Source organism: Manis javanica, chromosome 7, assembly GCF_040802235.1.
Source record: "Manis javanica isolate MJ-LG chromosome 7, MJ_LKY, whole genome shotgun sequence".
NCBI classification, from domain to species: domain Eukaryota; kingdom Metazoa; phylum Chordata; class Mammalia; order Pholidota; family Manidae; genus Manis; species Manis javanica.
In genome coordinates this window covers 32,409,540-32,435,171 of record NC_133162.1, presented here as the reverse complement: position 1 = coordinate 32,435,171, position 25,632 = coordinate 32,409,540, and the positions used below count along the sequence as shown (strand labels likewise).

The 25,632-nt window shown below is 35.8% G+C and overlaps 1 protein-coding gene across 2 annotated transcripts in view; it reads left to right on the top strand.

Annotated features, from left to right (window-relative positions):
* Positions 1-25,632, top strand: part of LOC108409895 (cytochrome P450 2C9-like) — a 47,484-nt gene that overhangs the window by 16,564 nt on the left and 5,288 nt on the right. Inside the window, exons 4-9 of one of the 2 annotated variants that reach the window (XM_073240654.1) lie at positions 2,585-2,745; positions 3,948-4,124; positions 7,552-7,687; positions 10,419-10,606; positions 21,323-21,464; positions 22,391-22,431. In XM_073240654.1, coding sequence (XP_073096755.1) covers positions 2,585-2,745; positions 3,948-4,124; positions 7,552-7,687; positions 10,419-10,606; positions 21,323-21,464; positions 22,391-22,416 — 830 coding nt within the window. In that variant the 3' untranslated portion in view covers positions 22,417-22,431. Of the gene's footprint in view, positions 1-2,584; positions 2,746-3,947; positions 4,125-7,551; positions 7,688-10,418; positions 10,607-21,322; positions 21,465-22,390; positions 22,432-25,632 lie in introns of those variants that run through there. The other variant, XM_017680687.3, reaches the window with a different exon arrangement.

The window sequence follows — 25,632 nt, the reverse complement described above, 5'->3', positions numbered from 1 at the left end:
TGTAGGTTTTTCCCTTTTAATACTTTGAATATTTCATACCACTCCCTTCTTGTCTGTAAAGTTTCTGCCGAGAAGTCTGCTAATAGCTTATGGAGTTTACCTTATAGGTAATTGTCTGCCTTTCTCTTCCTGCTTTTAAAATTCTCTCTTTATCTTTAATCTTTGCCATCTTAATTACTATATATCTTGGTGTTGTCCTCCTGTGGTTTCTCTTGTTAGGGGCTATCTGCACTTCCAGGTCCTGAATGTCTACTTCCTTACCCAGATTGGGGAAGTTTGCAGCTATTACTTCTTCAAATAGACTTTCTACCCCTTTGTCTCTCTCTTCTCTTTCTGGGACCCCTATTATTCAAATATTGTTTCATTGAAAGTTGTCATACAGCTCTCTTAGCGTCTTCTCATTTTTAGAAATTATTTTTTTCTCTTGTTCCTCAGCTTGGTTACTCTGCAGTTCTCTTCCATCATGTTTATTTATTCCTGTGCCTCCTCTATCCTGCTTTTCATTTTGGTTAATGTATACTTCAGCTTTAAATGGTTTTAATATTTTCTGTCTCTTCATTGAAATTCTCTTGGAGCTTCTAAATTGATTTCCCCATTTCATTGAGCATCTTTATGACAGTTAGTTTGAATTCTTTATCAGGAAGATTACTAATCTCACTTTCATTTAAACCTTTATCTGGTGTTTCATCTTGTTGTTTTGTTTTGCTTATATTCCTCTGTCTCCTCATTTTGTCTGGGTCTCTGTGTTTCTTCTGTTGTATTAGATAGATCAGCTATGACTCCTGGTCTTGAAAGTAATGGCATTGTGAAGTGGGTGTCCTGTGATGCCCAGAAGCCCAATACTCTCTGCTCACCAGAGCCTGGTTCTCTTTTGTAGCTGAGCTGTGGTTGCTGTTGGTGGGCTATGGGTGAGACCCACCTTTCTGTCTAACAGCAATGGCTGATCCCCACAGCTAGCCCCTGCATGCCCTTTGTGTGACATGAAGTACTTCTGCTGGGACTCACTGAGAGCAGGGCCAGTCAGCAATGTCAGACTGCTGCTGGGCCAACCATGTAAGGTGGGATGGATATACAGGGGGGTGTTAGGGCTGAGCCACTGGTGTAGGTGTAAAGCCCCAAAGCAGGTTCCTTAAAGCAGCAGGCCACTTGCACTGAGGGAAGGCAAGGAAGTCTAGGAAAGTGTGGTCAGTCTGCCAGTTAGCAAAGTTGGACTGCTGCTGGACTGAGAGGGCCAGGCAGGGCAGGAACTCAGGGAAGCACCTCCATCCAGGGCTGATCTGCATGTGAGGCAGATGGAGAGTTTCAGACTAGCTCCCACAAGTGCCTGACCAATTGGACTGAGGGAGGACTGGCTGGGAAAGTGTCATTTACTTGCTGTTTCTCCTCCAGAGAGAGTTCTCTCTTCTTAACCATTTTAGTGTGGCTCTTCTCAGATTTTTGCTTGTTATGGTACCGTGACTTCTTAACTGGATTCTGGAAGGTTCATTAAGGAATTTTATTCTGTATATCATTGCTAAATCATGGTTTGTATGGGGGAACAAGGGTTGGGTTTTCCTGTTTCACCATCTGTCTGATGTCACTCTGCCATAATACTTTTGATTCAAGCTATCCTTAATTACATCTAAAGATGTGAATTTTGGATCTCAATGATTTTTTGTTGATCACTTGATTACAACAATTCTATTTTATAGATCCTTTGCCAAGAAAGAAAACTTTCCCTAAAACACACTATTTTGTTGATGGTTATACAGAACAATATCCCAAAATCCACACATAGGGCAGCTTTGCCCAAATAAATTGCTTTTTGATGGTGATTGGAAATGATGGACATTAACTTCTTAAGAAGGGAATTTTTTTAAACATTGAAATGAAAAAGAAAACTCCATTTATCAATTTACCTTTTTTGTTTGACTTATCTGGTATCTGTGTATGAAATAAAAATTTCTCATTTTATATTTTAGACAAGAAAAAAATCCATGTTATAATAATTGTTTTTTTCTTCTCATACAACATGGATGCTTCCTATTTTTTACACTTATTCCTTTAAATACATGAATTCATCAACAGTCTCTCTTTAGCTTCTCTCTGAAGGTTCTACACATGATTCTGTCAACCATTCGTTATACAAAAAAAAATGTATATATTTTGAGGTCCTTAACTATTCTCTTTCTTTATCAATGTTTAGTTTTCTATAGGTTTTGCAGGAGATAATATTCAGAACTGATAAATTATTAAGTAATATGAAAATGGCCTCTTTAAATGTTTTCTTCCTTTTTCCCTCCAAATTAATAGGTACCTTAGGTGGAAAAGGTATAAATGAAGTCAGTGGATGTGAATTGAATATTTAAAATATGTATATGTATATATATGTATTACATAACTCACTAGCTTGAAATGGTCTACTCAGGTTAAGATAAAAGGTGATGACTTGATTTTATGCACATTGAATATTTTGCTGTGCAGGGAATTTGTAGGTCAGATATTGTTTTTAAGTTTCTAAAATTATCTTTACCTGTTATCTCAGAGAGACAGTGTTTCACATGCATATTTTAATAGTATTTTTAAATTGTTTCTGATTCTTTAGCTTCACCCTGTGATCCCACTTTTCTCCTGGGCTGTGCTCCCTGCAATGTGATTTGCTCCACTGTTTTCCAGAATCGTTTTGATTACAAAAATCAGAAGTTTCTAAACATAATGGAAAAGTTAAATGAAAACACCCAGATAATGAGCTCTCCATGGATGCAGGTAAGGCCAAGGTAGATTCTTCACAAGGAATCATTTATATTCTTTTCTCCAAGAAGTCCAAATTTCTATGTGCATCAAGCTCTGAAGTATACTGTGAACACCACAAATTCCTGCCTAGAGCTTAACATTATGGAGTGCACATGTGGGAAAGATTGCCAAATCCTTTAATGAGAGACAGTAAATATATGCCCATTATAGTGAACTGAAATTTAATTTTACTCACCCTATCCAGTAGATTTTCTACTAAATCCCAAAGTCCACTTTCCATAGAGTACTTAAGTAACTTCCCAAAAACATGCCCATAGCACTAAATCGACTTCTGGGACCTTTATTGAAAGGCTTCCATTACTCACAAATCTTGTCATCCAGTCAACACTTAGCGACTTCTTCAGCACATCAATTGGCAGAAATACCTGCATTTGGGAAGGAAGAGAAATATCTACTTCAAGGAGGGAGAATGTTAGGCACCATAAATGCTGCCACAGAACACTGACTATGATAAGGGTGTTTCATGCCTCACTTGCATCCTGACAAGGTAATTGTTTTGTAGATGACAAAGTAATTGATTTTATGGTGTAGAAACTATACACAATATCTCAATTTTACCCTGTGCTAAGCTGATATGTTCTGTACTCTGCCTAAGATAATGAATGGCATGTTCTTAGAGAAGTCATTTAGCTGCTCTGGTGCACACTTTATACATAAAAATATACTTTATGTTTCATGGTGTCTTCAGGACCCTCCCAGTTCTAAAATACTGATTCTGTGTTTGAGGCTATTAGAAAGAATTAGAAACAGCAGGGATTAACTTCATGTTGTGTATCAGGTTGCCCAAACTCTCTTAGTTCTGTTTTCACCTAAAATATGTGAATCACAGCATTTTGTGCCATTACATATTTCAAGATTGTAGGGAAGAACTGATGTGAAAATGAGAGATTTGATATGAAGAGGCTTTTATATGCAAGTATAATATAAACATGATGTACAAATACAGAAAAATCATTATCATTTGATTCCCTGGTCAGAATTTTCTCTCTTAAATACACCTATCTGCATAGAAAATTAAGTATTTGTAAAATTAAAATTCACCTCAGAGAGAGACCATATTTTACTAGTATCTATAGTGCAGTTTCTAACCAGGGGTTGGCTGGTGGTATATAAGTCTTAAGTGTTTTTTAATTTAATATTCTTTTCTCTTTTAGCTCTGCAATTGTTTCCCTGTTCTCCTTGATTTTTTCCCAGGGAGTCATAACAAAGTACTTAAAAACGTTGCTGATTTTAACAGTTTTGCTTTGGAGAAAATAAAGGAGCACCAAGCATCCCTGGACATTAACAATCCTCGGGACCTTATCGACAGTTTCCTAATCAAGATGGAGCAGGTGAAATGTTAATGACAGTTCACTTGATTGTTTGTGCATTTTATGGTTCATTGAATAGTTCTGTATTTATAGTCCCAATGGTCAGAGAAGTAATGCTGACAGGCACTTCTACTGCTTATTGTGTGCATGAATCTACCCTAAGCACATGGAAGATAAAATATTAAATTGTTGAATAAGTGGAATACATGGGTCTTGTTCTTTACATACTAATAATCTACCTGAGGAGAAACAGAATGATACTTCATATGAAATGGAAAAAATTACAAATTAGGAAATATATAATATATAAATTATAATAATATGCTATAATATGAAGATGGACATGATCATTGAATATAATGTATAAAAGAATGGAAAAGAATGGCTTAATCTAGTTGGGCTTATGCACATCTAGTGATCACAAGTAAATCTTAACATATTTTCAGTGACAGATAGGGGAAGGGGATTTCAAATGAGTGAATGGTGTATCAGGAGGTGCAGAGGTGGGTGGTGGGAAAGAGTAAATAGATGAAGAGAGAAGCCTTAATTAGGAGTAAAATAAAGTGCATTGGCATAGAAATGGTGTTGGAGGTAGGTGTCTGTAACCATGAATCCTGAGCCCCAAAAGACTATTTTTCCTACACAAATCATCTTGGCACCCTTGTCAAAAAACAATTGACTGAAAATGTGAAGGTTTTTTTTGTATGTGTGATCTCAATTCTATTCCACTAATCTATATAACAGTCCATACTGCCAGTAGCATACTATCTGGTAGTCTTAATAACAAGCTTTGTACTAAGTTTTGAAATTGAGAAGTGTGAGTTCTCCAATTGTTATTTTTCAAGATTGTTTTGGTTATTCTGAGTTCCTTTAGTTTCCATATGAATTTTAGGATAACATTTCTGGAAAGAAGCCAGTGGGGATTTTGAAAGGGAGTTCATTAAATCTGTGGATCAATTCATAGAGTAATGCCATTTTAAAAATTGAGGTGAAATTCACATACCTTACAATTAACCATTTTAAAACATTTTAGTGGTTTTTAGTGCATTCACTGTACAACTGTCAGCTCTGTGTAATTCCAAAACTTTTCTATCACACCATAAAAACATACCATGTGCCTTAAATGATCACTCCCCATTCCTCTTACCCTGTAATGGGCTAACCTGTAATCTGCTTTGTGTCGACTGTGGATGTAGCTTGTAAAAGGATTCGTGGCATTGTCATTTTTATTTCTGGCTTCTTTCTCCTAGTATAATGCTTTAGATGCTCATCTAGGTTGTAATATGTATCAGTACTTTGTTATATTTTTTATGGGTAAATAAGATTCTTTGTTATACACAAAGCATAATTTGCTTGTCCATTAATCCACTGATGGACATTTTTGTTTTGACTCTTATTAATAATGCTACTATAAACATTTGTGTATGAGTTTCTTCATGGACTTGTTTTTATTTTTGTTTGGTATATTCCTAGGGGTGGAATCAATGGGACATATGGTAATTTTGTCTCATGTTTTTGAGGAACAGCTAAACTTTCCCACAGTGACTGAAGCATTTACATTTCCATCAGCAACATACAAGGTTCCTAGTTTGCCCCTATAATTGCCAATACTTACTAATTTTTTATAACTATTAAAGCTATTTTAGTTATTGTGAGGTGGTACCTCATTGTAGTTTTGATTTGTATTTCCTTAATAACCAATGAGGTTGGTCAATGACCAGTTTTCATGTGCCGTTACTCATTTGTATATCTTTGGAGAAATGTCATTCAAGTCCTTTACCCTTTTCTAATTAGATTGCTTGTCTTAGTTGTTGAGCTTTAAGAGTTGTTTATATATTTGGACATTAAACCCTTACATAAACTCTTACAAATGCAAGTATTTTCTCCTATTCTGTAGGTTGTCAATTCATATCCTTGATCATGTCCTTTGAGGCACAAACATTTATTTTGATGAAGTCTAATTTATCTTTTTTTGTTATTGTTGTTAGTGGGTGTCAAATCTAAGAATCTATTGCCAACTCTGAGTTTATGAAGATTTACCTGTTTTCTTCTCACACCATACAATTAAGCATTTTAAAGTTTAGTTTAGTGGTAGTTAGTGCACTCACAATGTTGTGCAAATATCAGCTCTCTGTAATTCTAAAACTTTTCCATCACTCTGCAAACCTTTTTTTATAATTTTATAGGTTTAGCTCTCATCGTTAAACTTTTCATCTACTTTGAGTTATATTTTGTATAGGAAGTGAGGCAAGGTTCCAACTTCATTCATTTCTCTGTGGTTACCAAGTTGTTCTAGAACCATTTATTGAAGGACACTTCTTTTAGATTGAAAGTTATTTAGCACACTTGTTGAAAATAAATTGGCCATAGATGTTTTGGTTTATAAATGGATTTCTGTTCTGTTGGCCTTGTTGTCTATCTTTTTGCAAGTACAATCTGTTTTGATTATGGTAGCTTTGTAGTAAGTTTCCATACTGGGAAGTCAAGTCCTCCTCCTGTAGTTGCATATGAAGATTGAAGATCAGCTTTTCCTTTACTGGAAAAAGACCTTTGGGATTTTGATTGGGATTGTGTTATGTCTTTAGATTGCTTCAGGGAGTACTGTCATTTTTCCAAATTTTTTTTGGAAAATTGATTTTTCCAAATTTAATTGAAGGGATAATAACAGGACATATTTATATAATATAGGGGGATGATTTAGAGAAGTGAAGACACTGTGGACAGGAAGACAAGTAATAAAGTAGTGTCTGCATTTCATGGGAGGTTCTTAACAATATTAAATCTTCAAATACTTGCATAGGGGATGGTTTTCCATTTATTTAAGTATTCATTATTTCTCTTAGCAAAGGCTTTTAGTTTTCAGTGTGAAGCCTTTCACCTTCTGTTAGATGACTAGATATTTATCCTTTTGGATGCTATTGTTAAGGAGACTGTTTCCTTAATATAATGTTCATTGCTGATGTAGAGACATAGTGATTTTTACACTGGTCTTATGTCCTGCAATTGTGTTAAATTCACTTATTATCTCTAGTAAGCTTCTTGTGGAGTCTATGGAATTTTCTGTATATGGAATAGTGTTATCTGCAAATAGACACAGGTTTACTTTTTTCTATCCAAATTAGGTAGCTTTATTAATTTTTCTTGCCTTTATTATTCTGGCTAGTTCTTCCAGTACTATTTAAAAATAAATTTCCCTCAAGCTTTATTGTATTATAATTGACATACAAAATTGTATATAATTAAAGTATACAACATTCTGTTTTGATACATACATTTTGGAGGTTATGCTTAGCAGTTGATAGCAGTTGGGCAGGGCTATAGAATATGCTCTACAGCTGCTGGGCATCTGTAGCCAGACTTCCCAGTGGGGCAGGACTGTGAACTTGCTTGGATTAACTGTAATTCTGGAAAATTAATTTGTCAAATAATTTCTTCAAATCATTTCTAGGAAAAGCACAATCACCACTTTTCTTTAGAAAACCTAACAAATACTGTAGTTGATTTATTTGGAGCTGGCACAGAGACGACGAGCACTACCCTAAGATATGCTCTCCTTCTCCTGCTGAAGCACCCAGAGATCACAGGTATGACAAACATGACAGGCAGGGTGAATTTCAGAAAAGATGTTGGAAAGACACTGCAAGTGCATTCCATCTTGTTTCTCTTGGAGAAGCTTCATTATTTAAATATCTATCCAGATAGTTTGATTTTTCCAAATTTAATTGAAGGGATAATAACAGGACATATTTATATAATATAGGGGGATGATTTAGAGAAGTGAAGACACTGTGGACAGGAAGACAAGTAATAAAGTAGTGTCTGCATTTCATGGGAGGTTCTTTGTGGCAGGCACAGCCGGCAGGAATATGGCTAGAACTGCGTATTGGTTATATTACGAAGGTCACTTTGAACAGGTTCTTTCAGAGATCTCTCCTCATTCTGAAAATGTAGTATTCTAAAGCCAAGATAGGAAAATGGAAACTCTCATTATTGAAGCCTACATGGAAATCCTGGAAAGTTAGTGAGGTTGCCTCAGATAATTTCCATGGTCTGGGAAGTATTCTAAAATTATAGATTCACAAGAAATATGTACTATTCAGGCTTAAGATGAGTGTGAAAAAGAATTTTTATTATTCCAGAAGTCTATTTCCAGTGGTGTTTTGCCAAAATAAGAATTTTGGGAGGGTTAATGATTTTATCTTTTACAAGGAACTTTATGTTAGAAATTTACCTTTTAAGAGTTACAGTTATGCATAGCAGTTTAGAAATATACATCCTTTTTTTTAAAACTGAAGTATTATTTATATACAATCTTATATTGGTTTCAAGTATGCAACACAGTATTCAACAGTTACCCATATTATTAAATCCTCACCCCCACTAGTATGGTTACTATCTTGTGCTGTGTCAGGATTACACTGAAATCACCATAACCTATTACAAATGAGAGTCTTTTAAAGTTGGACAAGAGGAGGTCAGAAACAGCCAACAAACCTTCAACAAATTTCTGAAATATAGAGAGCATATTGAGATGTGATAATGAACTCCGTGGAGACAGTGCAGTTGTAACCTATGTCAGAAGAGGAAATTATAATGAGGAAAAGTCATTTGTGTCCCTATATTGCTGTAAGGTTCAGTACTTGGAAGTACCCGGTGTCAGAGAAGGTGGAGGGAGTAGACTGAACAAGGTAGCTTTCCCTGCCCGTGTCCCTTCAGCAGCTCCTTTGGTTAGTGAACTGTTTTTTTTCCCCCAGTAGGATGAGGGTGTTTTACTCTTTAGAGAAACTGAACTTAAGAGGCCATACACTTAGGAACACTGGGCAGAGACTGGGAAATAATGAGGTGTAGGGATGAAAAGAAAGGTCAGGTAAGAGTCCACTTACCGATTTCTGACACTCAGCTCCTTTGTCCATCCTGCTTCATGAAATCAACCAGACAGATCCTTCAGAGAATGAACAGCCCTAGAGAAAAGACCTCCATATTTTGCCATGTAGATAGAGAATTCTTCCCAAGTGTCCAGCAGAATGAGTGAAATAAAAACATCCACCACCACGTCACATGGTCATGAAACTTCAGAATACCAGGATTAAAGAGAAAGTCATAAAAACTTTCAGGTAGATAGATCAGGTCATACATAAAAGATTAAGATTCAGGACAGCATCAAAAGTCTCAAAAGCAACTATCTAATTGTGTACTAATTAAATTAGGGTTTATTCAGACCTGTCTATTTGACAAAACTTTTATCCTCAGTTTTTTCCCTTTCTCATCCGGATATCTGAAGTCATGGCTGCAGGAATCAGGAGAATGCGTGAATGAAGAAGAAAGTGTTAGGGAGGTTGCTGAACCCCAGGCCTAGGAAACATCCATTTCAAAATGGATTAGGTGGATAAAGTGAGTGCGAAGGGAGACACCAAAAACAAGAGCGGTTTGCTAATAATAGGGAAATTATTTTTAGGAGTTTGAAACATCTACCTCAGTATTTGGAAATAATTCTCAAACTACATATAGAAAAGTATGAATTGAACTACATGGTTAAGTCCAATAAGGTACCAAAAATGAGACATAATCATAGTTGTCTTATCTGAGGCATTGTTTTTGTAGTCGGAATGATGTTAAAATGAATATTTTAACAGCCAAAAATTGTGGTCTAAATATACTGAGGGAAATGAAATAGGAGGAATTGTGTGTGTATGTTTGTGTTTCATATAAGGTGGGGATGGAGATGTAATTCTCACCTCCCATGCCAGGAATATCAGATCTTGTCTAAAATTAGTTAAGAAATAGAAACAGTCATTATGTAGAAATAGAACATAAATTTCAGAAGAAACAGCCAGAATGTTCAAAGTGTTAACATTTGTCAAATTGGAGGACAAAGAGAATACCACTGCAAATTACACACACACACATTACACAAATACATAAAAGCCCATACTATAGATCCATTATAATTTAATTTTTCAAACCACATATTATTTTGATATAAAATACTTGATTTCTGTTTTTCTTTCTGTAAAGGTTATAATTTCTTGAGTATGTTCTGTTTATACATTGAAATATTTCACCATTTCTGTTTGTATTATCATGTATGCTAATATATAGACATGTAGAGATGTATCTTAAGTTTAGCTTTTAGGAGAGTTATATGTCTATATTATGGCAATTACCTATGTCTAGGTGTATTTCTAAGCATGTAAATGATATTTATAATGATTATAATGAAGTTGGGACACCTTCATAATGCTTCATATATCCCTGAATTGGTATGCAAATGTATATGCATTTTTCTCCTTTTCCACCAATCTTGTCTTTTATCAGCTAAAGTCCAGGAAGAGATTAACCATGTGATTGGAGGTCACCGAAGCCCCTGCATGCAAGACAGGAGCCGCATGCCTTACATGGATGCTGTGATACATGAGGTCCAGAGACACCTTAACTTGCTCCCTTTCAACCTACCACATGCAGTGACATGTGATGTTAAATTTAGAAACTACCTCATCCCCAAGGTAAGATTTGTTTCTTATACTGACCTCCGTGGTCTTAAAGCCCTTCTTTTTGTAGTATGGGTCCAATCTGTAAACACAGATGAGGAAGAACAAAAAATTGTATGTGTGGCAGTGTGAAGGATTTTGTGTTATTCACAGTTTAGACTATAAAATTTTACAACAGCTTTTGACGGCTGGCAGTGTAGGTCTTCCAAATTCTACTTCTTGAATATTGTTTGATTTAATGTTGTTTAATATTGTTTAATACTAATAGTTATTAGTGTCAGTTTGTCAATTTACTAAAATAATGTTGGGATTTTTATCAGTGTGACCTCAGGTCAATTTGGAAAGGTATCATGACATGTTCAATCTTTCAATTAGTGGATATGGTATATGCTCCCAATTTGGGGGGGAAGCTTTCTTAATTTTTCTAAGTAACTTTTTTTCAGTGCCTTGGCTTGTTGCAGATCTTTTGTTTTTTCCTAGATGCTTAATATTATTGTTCTTGTTGTAAATTTTTTAAATGCCTTTTTCATTTCTTTTATCTGATATATATAATCAGTTTATCATTTTGATGAACTTACATTTAACAACCTTGCTAAATTTAAAATCATTGATGATAATATGTCTCTGGATTAATTTTCAGCTTCTACATACATTTTCCTGTCTGGGTTAATATCTTTGTTTCATCCTTATTTAATTTCTGATCCGCAGAGTAGAGGTTTAATGTTTCACTATTGAGAAAGATGTTTTATGTACATTTTGGTACATATCTGTTATCAGATGAGGGAAGTTTATCCTCTTATCTCTTATGTGCTTTTTGTCATGAATGTATATATAATTTTTTCATATCGATTTCTGCATCTGTTGGTATAGCTGTATATATTGGCTTTAGTTTTCCCACTAAATATACATATTAGATGTACACACGCAGCTGGATTTGATTTGCTACACCCTGTTCAGGACTTCTGTATTTATATTCATGAGTTTTTTGGCCTATGATTTTTCTTCCTCAAAATTTTCTTGTTGGATTTCTGAAACCAATGCTGGCCTCATAAAACTAAGTGAGAAATGTTCCTTAATGTGGGTTTATGTTTACTGCCTTCTGCTCTGTTCATGTGACCAAGAACAGTTGGTGTCTGTAAAATATCTAATAATTTTTGGTTAAATATTGATTATCATATATGAAAAAAAGCAAAGTTCCAGATGATGTTTACCTTCTTCCAGAAAGGGTTCATCCTTCCTCTACTAGGCAATCAGAATGATGTAACGTCTCCTGTTTTGATTAAAATTTGGACATAGACACAGACTAAAATTAATTTTAGGTGTCACCTTACCTCTCAGAGTTTCTTCCAACTATGGAATTTTGAGACAGATTTTTGTCTTAGTAGATATCCAATGTTCTAACATGATTTTGGTATATATTCAGACTATAAAGTTGGCATGCTACAAGCTATTCTATCCCACTTAATGCCAGGACATATTACTATTAAAACTAAAAAATAATATAACTAAAATTTATATTTTGTTGGAGTTAGAAAAGAATGAGATTAAGGCTGCAAGTACTAATGCCAGTATTTGGAGAAGACAGAATGGATGATTGTACTAAGAGGTTATGGGATTTGCCTCAATGATCCCAGATCACTGGTATCAATCCTTTGGTACAAGGATTAGGACTGAGTCCACTGTTTTTTAACTGAAAGACACAATGAGGAGAAGGCTCTTCTTTTTTAATATCAAAGCCTGAGTGTAATAATTAAGCTTGTTTCTCCTATTATTTCTAAGCAAATGGGAAATAATGCACTAGGAATCAGAATGGGATTGCTCATCTCTCCCATCCACTACATATTTGGGAGCAACCATTCCCAATATGGGGACATCCCAATATGGAAATATACAACACTGGGTGGCTGGTTCTTCCTTCTTACCAATCAGATAAGCTATTTCTTCTTGCAAAGACTGGAGTCATTGAGCTGGGTGGAGATATGGTCTAAGACAGGAGTTGGTTATCTTTCCTGTAATGGGCTAGAGTTAAATATTTCAGACTTTGTGGGCCCTGGAATGTCTGACTACACTATTCAAATCTGCCGTGGTATCATGGATGCAGTCATGAAGCATAATTAAACAATTGAGAATGGCTACATCCCAATTTTTGTGGAAACTGGAATTTAGATGTAATTTTCATGTGTCAAAAAATTTTATTCTTCCTTGATTTTTCAAATTAAAATGCTTAGTTCCTGGGCTATACATAAATAGGTGGTAGGCAGGATTTGCACATGGTTTGTTATTTGTCAATGTCCAAGACTGTCTGTCTAAATAGAACAACTTACAATGATGCAAGGTTGATTTTATGCTTTTTAAAAATATCCTATCTAAAGAATATTTGCCATCACAGGGTCCCAAATACTAACTTTATCTATTTTTTAAATTTTATACTTTTCTTGCTTGTATTTAGATCATTGACCCATTCAGGTGAATTTTTACTTACACTGTGGAGTAATGGTCATGCTTCCTTTATTTCTTTATAAATATCTAATTGTTTAAGCAACATTTGATAAAAACATATTGGCTTTTGTGGGACTTTTTGTATATTAAGACTTTCATATGTTACTTGTTTAAACATATGCAAAGGAGTAATTTTTTAAAATTAAAGTATCATTGATATACAATCTTATGAAGGTTTCACATGAACAACATTGCGGTTTCAACATTCACCCATATTATCAAGTTCCCCCCACCCATTGCAGTCACTGTCCATCAGCGTAGTAAGATGCTATAGAGTCACTATTTGTCTTCTAAAGAAGTAATTTTTAAAATAGAGTTATAGACCTTTTATACAATGAACTTAGGAGATGGAATCTCTCATAACATTGCATTAACATTTTTAAAATCTAAAAACATTAAAAACAAGTATATATATGTAATATATGAATTTTTATATATCTCTACTTTTATATCCATCTATCCACTTGTTAATTTAAAAAATGTAGTGGAAGTACAGTTGGTGTACAATATATATTAGTTTCAGGTATACAACATAGTGCACTGGTTACATACATTGCAAAATGCTCACCCTAAGTATAGTTACCATCTGTCCACATACAAAGTTATTATAATATTATTGCCTATATTCCTTATGCTATACATTTCATTTCTGTGACTTGTTTATTTTATAATAGGAAATTTGTACCTCTTTATCTCCTTAACCTATTTCCTTTATTTGCCCCACCCCAGTTCCCTGTGGCAACCACCAGTTTGTTCTATGCATTTATGAGTCTGTTTCTGTTTTGTTTGTTTGCTTGTTTTTGTTTTTTAGATTTTATATATAAGTGAAATCGTACAGTATTTGTCATCATCTATCTAAATTATTTCACTTAGCATAATGCCCTCTAGATCCATTCATGTTCTCACAAATTGCAAATTTCTTTTTATGACTGAATAATTACCTTTATACTTTAGTAGAACAATGATTTTTGTGTGCACAATAATAGCATTAATAATGAAAAGTCATTGATGCAGTAACATTATCTAATATAAAGCCTATATTAAAATTTTACCCATTTTGCCAGTGTATCCTTTACAGCTTTTGTTTCTTTGCAATTCAGTATCCAGTCAAGGAACAAGCATATAATTTGGTAATCTTTTCCCTTTAGCCTCCTGTTACCAGTTCCCTTTGCTCTGTTTGTTTTCTTTCAGTAAATTTAATTTTATGAAATATTCATCAGGCTAGTTTTGTGTAATTGTTTTCTAGAGATTAGGTTCCAGTTAAAATTTTGGTAAAAATACTATATAGGCACTTTATATGTCCCACTGAAATTTACTCAGAGGTAGAGGCACATAATGTCATTTACTCCATTATAGGAGAATATAAATACATAAATATACTATGTTTGTCACATAATATATCTCCATGGCAAAGATTCTGTTTTTGAACATTAATTAATAAAAATATGTGGCATGACACTTTAGGACTTTGTGAATATAATCCTTCCCAATCATTTGCCCAACAGCTTTAGTGTTAATTGATTTAATTATCCTAAGCATCCTTTCTGTGTTTCTAAGATAGAATTAATCTTTTATGAAATCTTCCCCATATTTTTTTTCTTTTGTTATCATTAATCTACAATTACATGAAGAACATTATGTTTACTAGGCTCCCCCCTTCACCAAGTCCCCCCCACACACCCCATTATGGTCACTGTCCATCAGCGTAGTAAGATGCTGTAGAATCAATTTGTCTTCTCTGTGTTGCACAGCCCTCCCCACGCCCCACCCCTATATTATACATGCTAATCGTAATGCCACCTTTCTTTTTTCCCACTCTTATCCCTCCCTTCCCACCCATCCTCCCTAGTTCTTTTACCTTTGGTAACTGTTAGTCCTTTCTTGGGTTCTGTGATTCTGCTGCTGATTTGTTCCTTCAGTTTTTCTTTGTTTTTATCTCACATATGAGTGAAATCATTTGATACTTGTCTTTCTCCGCCTGGCTTATTTCACTGAGCATAATACCCTCTAACTCCATCCATGTTGTTGCAAATGGTAGGATTTGTTTTCGTCTTATGGCTGAATAATACTCCATTGTGTATATGTACCACATCTTTATCCATTCATCTACTGATGGACACTTTGGTTGCTTCCATTTCTTTGCTATTGTAAATAGTGCTGTGATAAACATAGGGGTGCACCTGTCTTTTTCAAATTGGGCTGCTGCATTCTTAGGGTAAATTCTTAAAAGTGGAATTCCTGAGTCAAATGGTATGTCTATTGTGAGCTTTTTGAGGAACCTCCATACTGCTTTCCACAATGTTGAACTAATTTACATTCCCACCAGCACTGCGGGAGGGTTGCCCTTTCTCCACAACCTCACCAGCATTTGTTGTTGTTTGTCTTTTGGATGGTGGCAATCCTTACTGGTGTGAGGTGATATTTCATAGTGGTTTTAATTTGCATTTCTCTGATGACTAGTAATGTGGAGCATCTTTTCATGTGTCTGTTGGCCATCTGAATTTCTTCTTTGGAGAACTGTCTGTTCAGCTCCTCCGCCCATTTTTTAATTGGATTATTTGCTTTTTGTGTGTTCAGGTGTGTGAGCTCTTTATATATGTTGGATGTCAACCCTTTATCAGATCTGTCATTTATGAATATATTCTCCCAAACTGTAGGGCACCTTTTTGTTCTATTGATGGTGTCCTTTGCTCTACAGAAGCATTTCAGCTTGTTCATTTTTGCTTTTATTTCCCTTGCTCAGGGAGATATGTTCATGAAGAAGTCGCTCATGTTTATGTCCAAGAGATTTTTGCCTATGTTTTTTTCTAAGAGTTTTATGGTTTCATGACATACATTCAGGTCGTTGATCCATTCGAATTTACTTTTGTGTATGGGGTTAGACAGTGTTCCAGTTTCATTCTCTTACATGTAGCTGTCCAGTTTTGCCAGCACCATCTGTTGAAGAGACTGCCGTTTCCCAATTATATGTCCATGCCTCCTTTATCATATATTAATTGGCCATATATATTTGGGTTAATGTCTGGAGTCTATTCTGTTCCACTGGTCTGTGGGTCTGTTCTTGTGCCAGTACCAAATTGTCTTGATTACTGTGGCTTTGTAGTAGAGCTTGAAGTTGGGGAGTGAGATACCTTTATTATTCCTTCTCAGGATTTCTTTGGCGGTTCTGTATGAATTTTTTAACTATTTGTTCCAGTTCATTGAAGAATGCTGTTGGTAATTTGATAGGGATTGCATCAAATCTGTATATTGCTTTGGGCAGGATGGCCATTTTGACGATATTAATTCTTCCTAGCCAGGAGCATGGAATGAGTTTCCATTTGTTAGTGACCTCTTTAATTTCTCTTAAGAGTGTCTTGTAGTTTTCAGGGTATAGGTCTTTCACTTCCTTGGTTAGGTTTATTCCTAGGTATTTCATTCTTTTTGATGCTATTGTGAATGGAATTGTTTTCTTGATTTCTCTTTCTATTAGTTCATTGTTAGTGTATAGGAAAGCTACAGATTTCTGTGTGTTAATTTTGTATTCTGCAACTTTGCTGAATTCCAATATTAGTTCTAGTAGTTTTGGAGTGGCATGTTTAGGGTTTTTTTATGTACAATAACATGTCATCTGCAAATAGTGACAGTTTGACTTCTTTTTTTCCAATCTGGATTCCTTGTATTTTTTTGTTTTGTCTGATTGCCGTGGCTAGGACCTCCAGTACTATGTTGAATAACAGTGGGGAGAGTGGGCATCCCTGTCTTGTACGCAATCTCAGAGGAAAAGCTTTTAGCCTCTAGCTGTACAGTATGATGTTAGCTGTGGGTTTATCATATATGGCCTTTATTATGTTGAGGTACTTGCCCTCTATGCCCATTTTGTTGAGAGTTTTTATCATGAATGGATGTTGAATTTAGTCGAATGCTTTTTCATCAGCTATGGAGATGATCATGTGGTTTTTGTCCTTCTTTTTGTTGATGTGGTGGATGATATTGATGGACTTTTTAATGTTGTACCATCCTTGCATACCTGAGATGAATCCCACTTGGTCATGGTGTATGATCCTCTTGATGTATTTTTGAATTCGGTTTGCTAATACTTTGTTGAGTGTTTTTGCATCTAGGTTCATCAGGGATACTGGCCTGTAATTTTCTTTTTTGGTGGAGTCTTGCCTGGTTTTGGTATTAGGGAAATGTTGGCTTCATAGAATGAGTTTGGGAGTATTCCCTCCTCTTCTATTTTTTTGTAAAGCTTTAAGGAGAATGGGTATTATGTCTTCTCTGTATGTCTGATAAAATTCTGAGGTAAGTCCATCTGGCCCAGGGGTTATGTTCCTGTGTAGTTTTTTTATTACCACTTCAATTTCTTTGCTGGTAATTGGTTTGTTTAGATTTTGTGTTTCTTCCTTGGTCAGTCTTGGAAGGTTGTATTTTTCTAGGAAGTTGTCCATTTCTTCTAGGCTTTCCAGCTTGTTAGCATATAGGTTTTCATTGTATTCTCTAATAATTCTTTGTATTTCTATGGGGTCCATTGTGATTTTCCTTTCTCTTTTCTCATTCTGTTGATGTGTATAGATTCCCTTTTTCTCTTAATAAGTCTGGCTAGAGACTTATCTATTTTGTTTATTTTCTCAAAGAACCACCTCTTGGTTTCACTGATTTTTTCTATTGTTTTATTCTTCTCAGTTTTATTTATTTTTCTTCTCTGATCTTTATTATGTCCCTCCTTCTGCTGACTTTAGGCCTCATTTGTTCTTCTTTTTCCAATTTTGATAATTTTGACATTAGATTATTTATTTGGGATTGATCTTCCTTCTTTAAATATGCTTGGATTACTATATACTTTCTCTTCAAGACTGCTATTGCTGTATCCCACAGTAGTTGGGGCTTTGTGTTGTTGTCGTTTGTTTCCATATATTGCTGGATCTCTATTTTGATTTGGTCGTTGATCCATTGATTATTTAGGAGCATGTTGTTAAGCCTCCATGTGTTTGTGGACCTTTTTGCTTTCTTTGTACAATTTAGTTCTAGTTTTATTCCTTTGTGGCCTGAAAAGTTGGTTGGTAGGATTTCAATCTTTTGGAATTTACTGAGGCTCTTTTTGTGGGCTAGTATGTGGTCTATTCTGGAGAATGTTCATGTGCACTTGAGAAGAATGTGTATCCTGTTGCTTTTGGATGTAGAGTTCTGTAGATGTCTATTAGGTCCATCTGTTCTAGTGTGTTGTTCAGTGCCTCTGTGTCCTTACTTATTTTCTGTATGGTGGATTTATCCTTTGGAGTGAGTGGTGTGTTGAAGTCTCCTAAAATGAATGCATTGCATTCTATTTCCTCCTTTAGTTCTGTTAGTATTTGTTTCACATATGCTGGTGCTCCCGTGTTGGGTGCATATATATTTATAATGGTTATATCCTCTTGTTGGACTGACCCCTTTATCATTATGTAATGTCTTTCTTTATCTCTTGTTACTTTCTTTGTTTTGAAGTCTATTTTGTCTGATACTAGTAGTGCAACACCTGCTTTTTTCTCCCTGTTGTTTGCATGAAACATCTTTTTCCATCCCTTGACTTTTAGTCTGTGCATATCTTTGGGTTTGAGGTGAGTCTCTTGCATATAGATGGGTCTTGCTATTTCATCCATTCTATTACTCTGTGTCTTTTAATTGGTGCATTCTGTCCATTTACATTCAGGGTGATTATTGAAAGATATGTACTTATTGCCATTGCAGGCTTTAGATTCGTGGTTACCAAGGTTCAAGGTTAGCTTCCTTAGTATCTTACTTCCTAACTTAACTCACTTATTGAGCTGTTATATACACTGTCTGGAGATTCTTTATTTCTCTCCCTTCTTATTCCTCCTCCTCCATTCTTTATATGTTGGTTGTTTTATTCTGTGCTCTTTTGTGTTTCCCTTAACTGCTTTTGTGAGTAGTTGATTTTATCTTTTGCCTTTAGTTAGTATTTGGTTGGTCTCCTTTCTTTGCTGTCATTTTATTTTCTCTGGTGACATCTGTTTAGCCTTAGGAGAGCTCCCATCTAGAGCAGTCCCTCTAAAATACCCTGTAGAGGTGGTTTGTAGGAGGCAAGTTCCCTCAACTTTTGTTTGTCTGGAAATTGTTTAATCCCTCCTTCATATTTAAATGATAATCGTGCTGGATATAGTATTCTTGGTTCAAGGCCCTTCTGTTTCATTGCATTAAATATATCATGCCATTCTCTTCTGGCCTGTAAGGTTTCTGTTGAGAATTCTGATGATAGTCTGATGGGTTTTCCTTTGTAGGTGACCTTTTTCCTCTGTCTAGCTGCCTTTAAAACTCTGTCCTTGTCCTTGATCTTTGCCATTTTAATTATTATGTGTCTTGGTGTTGTCCTCCTTGGGTCCCTTCTGTTGGGTGTTCTGTGTACTTCCGTGGTCTGAACGATTATTTCTTCTCCCAGTTTGGGGAAGTTTTCAGCAATTATTTCTTCAAATATACTTTCTATCCCTTTTTCTCTCTTCTTCTTCTTCTGGTACCCCTATAATGTGGACATTGTTCCTTTTGGATTCGTCACACCGTTCTCTTAATATTGTTTAATTCCTGGAGATCCTTTTATCTCTCTCTGCATCAGCTTCTCTGTGTTCCTTTTCTCTGGTTTCCATTCCATCAATGGCCTCTTGCATCTTATCCATTGTGTTTATAAATCCTTCCAGAGATTGTTTCATTTCTGTAGTCTCCTTCCAGACATCCTCCCTTAGCTCTTGCATATTTCTCTGCAGCTCCAGCAGCATGGTTATGACCTTTATTTTGGATTCTTTTTTAGGGAGATTGGTTAGGTCTATCTCCCCGGATTCCTTCTCAGGGGAGGATGTCTGGGTTAGTCTGGTCTGTATCAAATTCTTCTGCCTTTTCATGGCGATAGAGGTATTAGTGGGGAGCTGGCGTGTGTGTTGGCTGAGAGAACGTCCCTTCTTTCTAGTTTGTGACCTTCCTCTCCTGGGAGAATGATGACCCCTAGTAGCTTGTGCTGGGCAGCTGCAAGCAGATGGGGTCTCTGATTCTTGCCTGGCTGCTGTGGAGTTAAGCTTCGCGGTTGCTATGGGTGTGGCCAGCCTCGGTCTGCTGCTCCGATATGGCGGAGCAGCATCAGAGAGGAAACGGGCAGGAGGCTGTTTATCTCCATGAGGGGTGTCTGAGCTGTGCTGCTGCCCAGGGGGTTTGGGCGCCCGGAGTTCCCCGGGATTCCCAGCTGCTAGGCTAAGTGTCTTGGGATGTTTCCATCCAGCTGTAGGGTCCCTGTCACTTTATGTCTTTCAAAAAGCACTCACTTTTCTTTGTCCCAGGGGTGACCGCCATGGGGACCCACTCACAGGCTGTACTGTCCTGTTTCCCTAGTATCCAGCACCCCATGCACTGTGTGTCTGTGCTGTGGTGTGGATGGCTAGGGCTGGGTGTTTAGCAGTCCTGGTCTCCCTCTCCCTCCCTGCTCCGACTCCTCTCCTCCTGCTGGGAGCTGGGTTGAGGGGTGCGCTCGGATCCCACCAGGCTGCGGCTTGTATCTTACCCCCTTCATGAGGTGCTGGGTTCTTGCAGGTGTAGATGTAGCTTGTCTATTGTTCTGTGTCTTCTGGTCTCTCTTTTAGGGATAGTTGTATTTGTTGTATTTTCAAAAATACATATGGTTTTGGGAGGAGATTTCCCCTGCTCTACTCACGCTGCCATCTTGGCTCTGCCCCCTCTCTACTCCATATTGTTTAATTAAGATAATCCACATGGCTATGATAAACACTAATAATTATTACTATATTTGTTGTTAGTATCACCAAAGAGGTTATTTTGCATTAGATCAATACCCATTTACAAAAGCCCTATGAAAAGATATCTGCACATTTCAAGCTCTGATAAGAAACTTATACTTTTAAACCATATCCACATATGAATAAAAATTGAAGTGGTAAAATAAAGCAGCTAGTGGGGACATAAACTAGTGTCCAAATGTGCTGATAAACAGGATGGGTTCAGAAGACCTGGCACCCTAAGACCCATGTGCTCAGTCCTACAAATGCTGTTAAGAGTCCGCTTGAGTAATGTCACTGCCACAGGTCTTAATCTTACCCTTCTTTATTACTTGCTCTGTCTGTAAAAATGCCACTGCCCTTTTTTTGGATCTAGGATTCCTCATCTGTAGATCATAGGATTGGACTAAATGATTTGGAACATTTCTTCTGGCTCCATAACTTCTTTATAATTCAGTTTATTGTCATCTGTTCTTTTCAGGGCACGAACATACTAACATCTCTGACTTCTGTGCTACATGATGACAAAGAATTCCCCAATCCAGAAGTGTTTGACCCTGGCCACTTCCTAGACAAGAGTGGCAACTTTAAGAAGAGTGGCTACTTCATGCCTTTCTCAGCAGGTAATAAAAAACTTATTTTTTTCAGTGATTCAGAGGACAAGATACCTTTTTGGAATCAGTTGGGATAGTACCCCCTCTGGGATTGGTAGATTTGCTCTTTGTTCATGATCGGGACATCAATCTCAATGCCCAGGCTTTACATCCTCAGGATACATCCTCATACAGCTACATGCAAAAGAATGAAACTTTCTTAACTCAGAATGGATTAAAGACTTAAGTATAAGACCTAAAGCCATAAAACTCCTAAAAGAAAACATAGGCAATAAACCTTTGACATCAGCATTAGCAATTTTTTCCCCCTGAATATATATCCCCCTCCCTCCACCCAGGTAAGAGAAACAAGCAAAAATAAACAAGTGGGAATACATCAAACTAAAAAGTTTCTGCATAGCAAAGAAAGCCATCAACAAAACAAAAAAACAAACCTACTGAATGCTGGAAGAGATTTGCAAATGATATATATGATAAGGAGTTAATATCCAAGATATATAAAGAACTCATACAACTCAACACCTAGAAAACCTAAATAATCCGATTTAAAAATGGGGAGAGGACCTGAATAGACACTTTTTCCAAAGACAACATACAGACGACCAACAAACATGTTCAACATAACTAATCCTCAGCGAAATGCAAATAGAAACAACATGACATATCATGTTACACCAGTTGTAATGTCAAGTATTAAAAGGACAAGAAATAACAAGTGTTGGTGATGATATGGAGAAAAAGGGAACACTCTTATACTGTTGGTGGGAATGTAAATTTGTACAGCCACTGTGGAAAGCAGTATGGAGGTTCCTCAAAAAATTAAAAATAGAAAGACCATAAAACCCATTAATTCCACTTACATTTCTGGGAATTTACCTGAAGAAAACAAAATCACTAATTCAAAAAGATATTTGCACCCCTTATGTTTATTACAGCATCATTTACAACAGTCAAGAGATGAAAGCAACCTACATGTCCATTGATAGATGAATAGACAAAGAAGGTATGGTACATATGTATAATGGAATGTTGCTCAGCCATAAAAAGGAATGAAATCTTATCATTTGCAACAACATAGATGGACCTAAAGGGTATTATGTGCTAAGTGAAATAAACCAGAGAAATACAAATACTACTAGATTTCACTTATATGTGGAATCCTAAAAAATAAAACAAATAAACAAACAAAACAGAAATGGACTCAAATGGAAAGAACAAACTGGTGGTTGCCACAAGAGTGGGGTTGAGTTGGGTGAAATAGGTGAAGGAGATAAAGAGGTACAAACTTCCAGTTATAAAACAAATTGGTCACAGGAATGAAATGTACAACATAAGGAATATTAACTTTGTGTGGTGAAAGATGGTAACAATGTGGAGCATCTTTTCATGTGCCTGTTGGCCATTCATATATCTTATTTGAAGAAGAGTCTGTTCAGGTCCTCCACCCATTCTTAATCAGGTTATTTGCTTTTTGGGTGTTGAGGCTTGTGAGTTCTTTATGTATTTTGGATATTAACCCCTTATCAGATGAGTCATTTATGAATATATTCTCCCATACTGTAGGATGCCTTTTTGTTCTCCTGATGGTGTCCTTTGCTGTACAGAAGCTTTTTAGTTTGATGTCCATTTGTTCATTTTTATTTTGTTTCCCTTGCTTGAGGAGATGTGTCCAGGGAAAAGTCACTTGTGTTTATATTCAAGAGATTTTTGCCTATGTTTTCTTCTAAGAGTTTTATGGTTTCATGTCTTACATTCAGGTCTTTGATCCATTTTGAGTTTACTTTTGTGTATGGAGTTAGACAATAATCTAGTTTCATTCTCTTACCTGTAGCTGTCCAGTTTTGCCAACACCAGTTGTTGAAGAGGCTGTCTTTTCCCCATTGTATATTCATGGCTCCTTTATTGTATATTAATTGACCATATATGTATGGGTTTATATCTGGGCTCTCTATTCTATTACATTGATCTATGGGTCTTTTCTTGTGCCAGTACCTAATTATTTTGATTACTGTGGCTTTGTAGTAGACCTTTAAGTCTGGGAGCATAATCTTCCCAGCATTTTTCTTCTTTCTCAGGATTGCTTTGGCTATTTGGGGTCTTTTGTGGTTCCATATGAATTTTAGAACTATTTGTTCTGGTTTATTGAAGAATGCTGTTGGTATTTTGAGAGGGATTGCATTGAATCTGTAATTGCTTTGGGCAGGATGGCCATTTTGACTATTAATTTTTCCTATCCATGAGTGCAGGATAGATTTCCATTTGTTGGTGTCTTCCTTAATTTCTCTCATGAGTGTCTGTCTTAGACCTTTCAGAGTAAAGGTCTTATGCCTCCTTGGTTAGGTTTATTCCTAGTATTTTATTCTTTTTCATGCAATTTTAAATGGAGTTGTTTTCCTGATTTCTCTAATTTGTTGTTAGTATATAGAAATGCAACAGATTTCTGTGTATTAATTCTGTATCCTGCAACTTTGCTGAATTCAGTTATTATTCTAACAGTTTTTAGTGGATTCTTTAGGATTTTCTATGTATCATATCATGTCACCTGCTAATAGTGACAGTTTAATTTCTTCCTTACTAATTTGGATGCCTTTTATCTCTTTACATTGTCTGATTGCTGTGGCTAGGATCTTCAGTACTATGTTGAATAAAAGCAGTGTAGGTGGGTATCCTTGTTTTGTTCCTGATTTTAGAGGAAAATATTTCTGCTTTTCACTATTAAGAATGATGTTGGCTGTGGGTTTGTCATATATGGCCTTTATTATTTTGAGGTACTTGCCCTCTATACTCATTTTGTTAAGAGTTTTTATCATGAATGGATATTGAATTTTGTCAAATGTTTTTTCAGCATCTATTGAGATGATCATGTGATTTTTGTCCTCTTTAATGTGATGTATGGTATTGATTCATTTACAAATATTGTACTATCCTTGCATCCCTCGACTAAATCCTGCTTGGTCATGATGGATGATCTCTTTCATGTATTTTTTAATTCAGTTTGTTAATATTCTGTTGAGGATTTTTTTCATCTATGTTCATCAGGGATACTGGTCTATAATTTTTTTTTTTTTGGTGGTGTCTCTGTCTGACTTTGATATTAGAGTGATTCTGGCCTCATAAATGAGTTTGGAAGTATTCCCTCCTCTTCTACTTCTTGGAATACTTAAAGAAGGATGGGTATTAGCTCTCCTTTAAATGTTTGATAAAATTCAGCCATGAAGCCATCTGAACTGGGAGTCTTGTTTTTAGGTAGGTTTTTTATTACCAATTTGATTTCATTGCTGGTAATTGATCTGTTCAGATTTTCTGTTTCTTCCTGAGCCACTCATGGAAGGATATATTTTTTTAGAAAGTCATTCATTTCTTCTAGGTTGTCCAATTTATTGGCATATACTTTTTCATAATATTCTCTAATAATTCTTTGTATTTCTGTGGTGTCCACTGTGATTATTCCTTCTTTGTTTGATTTTGTTTATGTGTATACACTGTCTTTTTTTCTTGATAAGTCTGGCTAAGGGTTTATCTATTTTGTTTCTTTTCTCAAAGAACCAGCTCCTGCTTTCATTGATTATGTCTGTTGTTTTATTCTTCTCTATTTTGTTTATTTCTGCTCTGATCTTTATTATGTCCCTCCTTCTACTGACTTAGGGCTTCATTTGTTCTTTTTTTCTAGTTGCTTTAATTGTGAGTTTAGACTATTTATTTGGGATTGTTCCTGTTTTTTTGAGGTAAACCTGTATTGCTATGCTACTTTCCTTCTGCCTTTGCTGCTTCCCACAGGTTTTGGCTTGTTGAGTTTTTGTTTTCCTTTATCCCCATATATTGCTTGACCTTTGTTTTAATTTGGTCATTGATCCACTGATTATTTAGAAGGATGTCATTTAGCCACCATATGTTAGTAGGCTTTTTTGTTTCCTTTGTGTAATTTATTTCTAGTTTCATACCACTTTGGTCTGAGAAGCTGCTTGATACAATTTCAATCTTTTTGGATTTATTGAGCCCTTTTTGTGGCCTAGTATGTGATCTATTATGGAAAACATTCCATGTACTCTTGAGAAGAAGTGTATCCTGCTGTTTTTGGGTGGGATGTTCTGTAGATATCTGTTAAGTCCATCTGATCTAGTGTATTCTTCAGTGTCTCTATTTCCTTCCTTATTTTCTGTCTGGTTGATATGTCTGT